Source organism: Rhea americana, unplaced genomic scaffold (assembly GCF_003343005.1).
Source record: "Rhea americana isolate MKP2758 unplaced genomic scaffold, rheAme1 scaffold_5, whole genome shotgun sequence".
Taxonomy (NCBI): Eukaryota; Metazoa; Chordata; class Aves; order Rheiformes; family Rheidae; genus Rhea; species Rhea americana.
In genome coordinates, this window is record NW_028186645.1 from 11,419,071 (window position 1) to 11,425,157 (window position 6,087).

Here is a 6,087-nt window from a genome sequence, read left to right on the forward strand (position 1 = left end):
GGCCTAGAATCACAGAATTACAGAGTAATTTAGGTTGGAAGTGACCTCTGGAGATCATCTTTGACACACCTGCTCTAAGGAGGACTACTGAGATCTGCCTGGCTGTGGCTGGACTTGCTCACGCAGCTCCAGAACATCTCTGAGGTCGTAGACTCCACACTGATTTTGCTTCCTGCTTTTTTTGTTGTTTTATTTTTTTAAACTGATCTAAAGAACAAAGTGATTCTTATGAGAACAGAAGAGCTGTGTCCCAGAGCCTCAATCCGTTTCTGGAACTGACACTTTTCTGAAGACAAAGTTCAACTAATTAGCTCCTTCATGAGTTTCATACGCTTCAGCTTGCTGATTTGAGTAGCTATTGAAACTGCTTCTTCATCTAATCAAGAGAGTATGCTCAGTTGCCTGGAATTCTGGTGTCTGAAATGTGACTCCTAGCTGCTTTCAAAAGCAAACTAGATTTGTAAACATAGTTCTCCATTAGAAGAAAAAAAAGTTAACATAGAAGTCTAAACTAATCGAGAGATACCTAGCACAAACATGAGAAGAAATAAAAAAACAGAATTTAACAAATTAAGCTAAATCCTCTACTTCCCTTTTCCAGATGCCTTGAAAGAGAGGATGGAATTACGGTTCTGACTTTGGCCTTCTGTGTATTACAAAACTTGTAGCCAAACTGAAGAAACGGTGACCCCATTTCAGAGGAAAGGTTTTTCAGTAATGTGTGCGTGGATGGCTCCTTTTCAGCACGAGTGGGTTTTTCCTCCCTCCCTTTACCACTCCCACCCTGCTCCGTTTAACTGCGCCACGYCCAGCCCCGCAGCGCCCTCCGAGCATAACAAGGCCACGCTCTCTGCGCGGACACCAGCCGGCTCCCCGCTCCGYCTGCCCCTTTCCGACCACTATAAACCGGCGCGGAAGAGGCGGCATGTCCTTCTCCACTCTCCTGCCTCCGGCGCTGTGCCCGCCTGGCAGCCCCGCTGGGCCCCCTGCGCACAGAGCTCTACCTCCCGCCCCGCTCCGCTCCGCATCCCGCGCTGCCTGCCCACAGCACACGCAGAACCACCGCCAGGCTGCGCTACCGCGCGCGGRGGCGCCTGGGCCTCTGCGCGGGCTGGCGCAGAGCATGATGGGCACTGTAGTCCCTGCCGCCTGCCTCGTCATTGCCGCCTTAGCAGCCTGGTGGGCACGTGTTGGGACGTAAGCTGCGCAAGGCACTGTGGGTGTTGTAGGAAAAGATATGCAAGCCAATAGAAGCCGTAGTTTCAGAAGGGTACGTCGCGCAGCCGGCCCTTGCTGAGGCACGTCCTCTCCTTTCACGAGTCCATTGGCTAACAAGAGGGTGTCTCAGATTATAAATAACCCCCGAAACCAATCGGAGCGGGCCATGTAGAGAAAGTCGTTCCCCTCGATGGATGGCGTGGGCAGTGACTAGCGACTGATAATTGGTCGTCGACGTGTCTCTGTGGTGAGCGGATTGGTGGCGGCCAGGCCGATGGGCGGGGTGAGGAAGCCAGACTCGGGGTTCCTCAGCGGCGGCGGCCCACAGGAGCCGGGCAGGATGGGGCGGCGGCGGGCGTGCCTTGTGCTGGTGCTCTGCGTCGCGGTGCTCTGGGCCCGTGGACTGGCCGCAGCTGGTTAGTACTGGACTCCCACCTCCGCGCCTCAGCGGGTCTGAGCTGCGCGGCAGCCTCGCCCCCCGCGGGGCCTGAGCCGGAGTGCGGAGCTGGGGCTCGGCTCAGTGCGCTGGGGCCGCTCCGGGGGGCGGCGGTGTCCTTGCGTCCTCACCGAAGGCGGGCGGTGTCCAAGGGCGCGGAGRCGGGGTGGAGGAAGGGTTCCGGCGTCCTCACCGGGGGCGCTGAGGGGTTCAGGCGGGGCGAGGGGAGACCAGGGCCCTCGCTGAGGGGCACTGAGGCGGCGCGGAGGTTCCTGTGCGGTGGCGAGAGGTGCGTGTCCGCAGGTGCTGGGCAGTGGGCGGCTTGCTCGCTCTGTGCCTGCTAACTGCGAGGTTTATCTCCCCGGGGTCCACTAGTTGATGTAGTAAGCGTTAACATCTTGTTTGGTCTGGCTCTACCCTTGAAATAGGTGCCTACCTGGTAATGCTAATGCTGCTCACCAAGAGCTATTTTTTTCTCCCTAATACAAGTTTTCTAGCTGCGGAGCTGATAATATTGATKTTAATGTTGTCAGATCAATCTTCTCACACAAATATGTACAGAGCACTTCTAGTGCCTGCCTTATGTCACTCTAACACTTTTTTTTTCTGCTGCTTTTATTTCTATGCAGGCTAGTTTTTGTGTGCTGCTCATATGTTCTCATCAGCTTCCTCTCTTGAGATTTGTCTCCCACTCCCTTCTTTCCACCATGAGGGGGAWGAGTTCAGTGCATTTATTTAAGTGTTTCAAAAGCCAGTAAACAGTTGTAATTGACAGCTTTATCAAATGCTTATTGCAGTGTGCTCTTAGACTCTTAACTGTATTTCAAGGTGGTAGGGTCATCTTGAGAGGTAAGTTCTGTGGTTTTGGATTTCATGTATGCAGTAGAAAGCTAAATTTTGGGTTATTGTTAAATTACGTTATTGAAAATCAAGCACAGTTATTTTAACTTTATAAGTAATTTTACTAGCCAGTGGTGCACTTCCAAAAGTGTAGAAAAGACAGGTAAATTTTGATGAAGCCAGATTCTGTCTGAATAGTGTATTCTCGCTAATAGAGCATATATTAAAAAAAAAAAAAAAAAAAAAACAACAACTCACACTGCCCTTATTTTTATCACCTAACTTCCATGCACACAGCAGATAGTTTACCTGACATGAACAGCCTCATATCACCTTAGTGTATGTCAGTGGCTTTTTTAGCATGTAGAATGCAGCTCTTCTAACTTGACTGCTTTTCCACTATTGAAGTTGTGTTTGTGACTGTGAGGTTCCGATAGCTTAAATCAGCCTTTAAAAACTCATGTGTTACAAACMAATTGAACTAGTACAATGAATGTACCCAAAGAAAACACATTGTTCRGTGCACAAAGGATTAGGTGCTGTTGCCAAATTTGATAATTGTTACTGTGGGGTCAAGTTGTTCATCATTATCCAGGATTAATTAGGAAAAGGTGTTGAGTGTCCTGTTTTAGCTTTTGACAGAAGGTTATAACAGAAAGACTTCTCTCTCTCATATTTATTAAGAATCATTTGTAATTTTCTGCAGTAACTTTATCTCTGGAGACTGGTACAAGCTTAGGCACTAGGTGTTAAATGCCTCTTTAATTTTCCTATGGAGTAAGCCTTCCAGATAACTGTTTCCAGACATTAGGAATGAACAGGTATTCAAATAGTAATCAGAGATGTGAACATACTGGAGGGAGGGGTTTTTAGAAGGATGAATAAAAATAGGAGAAAGAAAATCCTTATTAAAAATGCCTTCTGAAGTTAGGAAATCTAACTTTTGGGCCACCTGACTATAGCTTTGAATCTTAACTCTGTCATAAACTTTACTTACTTCTTGCAAACTTGTGAAAAGAAAACTTGCTGGCCTAAAGGAATGCTGCTTTTTAATATATACGTGTGTGTGTGTAATATTAATATTGATTATCATGAAGTTGAAAGCTGAGGGCTGATGAAGGAATACTAAGGAGACTATGGGACAAAAGCAACTAGAAAATAGTAATTGTTCCTGTTCCAGCCAAAGCTGGATACTTTCTGCTTATTACAGCAGTGATGGCTTTCTGCTTTTTTGTGATCATTTGTTATGAACATTGATAAAAGAGCATCTCTTGTTTCTGCTTGCAGTTATTATTTGATTCCTAATTTCTCCCTTGCTTGCAGGACTAGGRAGGCACAAGTTCCTTCAAGCTCCTTGAAGAGAGGAAATGATTCTTGTTCTATTTATGCTATACTTTCCTTGGCTAACTTCAGTGACAGGCAGAACTTTTATACACTGTTTTTCATTAAGTGGTAGGATATGTTAACACAGGCACCTGTCTTCAGGAAACTTCTGTAGCTATTCTCTCAAGTCATGCTCACTGTTCTCTCTTTGACCTTCCAGATTTTTGTTATCTAACTGAAAAATATTCTGTCATCTTATCTGATAAGGATCTCAATTGCTACAAAAGGACTGTTGCAGAGTAAGTCTTGTAAATAGCTAGCCAGCTATTGCAAGGAGACTGGAAGAGATTTGTATTCAGGATGAGAGTTGACCTGTACCTTAATCCTATACTTGCCCTAAAATGAGTACACTGCAAAGACTGTAGCTGGAACAATTTGCTTGCTGCCAAAGATACTCTGAAACTAGTCTTGTGGAATAGATGTCATAATCAGGATTTTGCTTAGCTTGCTGTGTGTTTTGGAGGTTCATGTAATAGGAATAACATCTGTGCTAAACTGGATCTGATGTCTGTTTCTTTTTTCTGAATTAACAGTTGAAAAATTTGAGGCGATCTTGGGAAACTTTTTTTTCTTAATTTCTTTTCCTCTCCTCCCCCAAAGTAGGATAAACAAGGCTTGCATTTTGTTTCAAAATGTAACTAATTGTTTGCACAGAAAGAACATTGAAAGAAATAACTAAAAGTATCACAATCTCTGGATGTTYTAAGGCATGCAAAAGCTTACTAGTTGCTTTGTTGTGATAGTGTTTCAAGTTTGAAAAAACAGGGCAAAAACTAAGAAGAGACTCTCAGCAGACAGCTAGGGTATTTGTCAGATGTGAGATTGTCTACTGCCTGCAGTTACTGAATTTTGAGCTATTTCCCAAAGGCCATTCTAAAGTTACAGCCACTAGTATTGTTACCTGGTAGTTACAGCCCTCTAACTTTTTTTTTCCTTTGCTACCACAAAAATTAAGCTTTGGAAATATTGGACTACCTCAACCTGGTGATTTTCCTCTCTGAATCACACTGCACAGCTTTTCCAGTTCCTATCTCTTCCTTCATACTGCTCTCTTGGAAACAGTAATTCACCAAAATGGCAGAATCTTTTTTGTAGCACAAGCTGCCTGAGTATTTTTGCTGTATTTAAATAGACTGACTTCTGGTCTTTCTAACTGAGGAAAAATGAGTAAGTTTTAAAGTTGGGTTTTAATTACGTATAAAGTGATAGATGCTTGAAACAAGTGTCTAGTTGTATGGAGTGCCTTAGAATCCTAGCTGGGCACTGAGGCACCTAGCAGTACGTGTATTTTAACATTGCTTCTAAGTGAAGCATTTTGTTTAGCAGTTGCCTGTTTCAGCCATAAGTATTTTTGTCTAATTTTTCCTTTTAATATGTCACAGCATCTCTCTATTAACAGATGTTAGGATTAGCTTCCAACTGACTTTTTTCAGAAAGTACTTATAGAATTAGGCAACCTTGGTGACGGATTCAAATTCAGAAAAAAAGATTAGTTAACACTTCTGTTGGCGTTTTCTATGGAAAAGCAAACTAAACTATCAAATTTAATCTCTGAAGCAGGTGCACAAACATAGCATATGTGATTTTATTCAGTAGTTGAGCCTTGACTAATAAGCTGTTTTTAGRCTGAAATGTGACCTTCCATTGATCATGCATTAACACTTTCAGAATAGTTTTCTTCGATATCTCTTGAAGTGGATGCACTTTTGAGTAGTGGGTGCATATTAGCCAGCAGTCTGGTTTAACAACAAGGCTGTAAATGATCACTTTTATAGTAACATTATCAATCATCACAGCAAACTCATCTGTTTAACTTAAAAGGAAGACCAAGAGCTATAGTTAAACCAATAATTTTTGTTGCTTTATTGCTCTGTTTTAGAACAACTATTTTAAAAACAATTATGTGACTAGGGTTTGCCTAYAGCTTCTTAATAACAAGCTGATTCCTTCAGAGAGAATTTAAATGATGCAATAGAAATGAAATAGGATGATTTACTTTCAATGAAGAACAACAACATTTAATGAGCTTTTTGCTTACATTACTCAGATGCTTCTTACTACTTAATTTCATAATCACTTTGCTGTGGATAGCTTGTGGATAGCTGACTTTACAATAGAAAATAGTTATTGCTGGACCATTCTGACTTTTCAATAAAAGCTTTACAATGCCAGGCATATGGGCTGAATTTAACCAGACCTGTGGGGGGGGG

General features: G+C 43.2%; 1 protein-coding gene across 2 annotated transcripts in view; it reads left to right on the forward strand.

Moving 5' to 3' along the window:
* The first annotated feature begins 1,418 nt into the window (after window positions 1–1,418).
* SEL1L (SEL1L adaptor subunit of SYVN1 ubiquitin ligase) overlaps window positions 1,419–6,087 on the forward strand; it is a 38,859-nt gene continuing 34,190 nt past the window's right edge. Inside the window, exon 1 of one of the 2 annotated variants that reach the window (XM_085317588.1) lies at window positions 1,419–1,634. In XM_085317588.1, the coding sequence (XP_085173714.1) occupies window positions 1,493–1,634 (142 nt within the window). In that variant the 5' untranslated portion in view covers window positions 1,419–1,492. The remainder of the gene's footprint in view (window positions 1,635–6,087) is intronic. The other variant, XM_085317587.1, reaches the window with a different exon arrangement.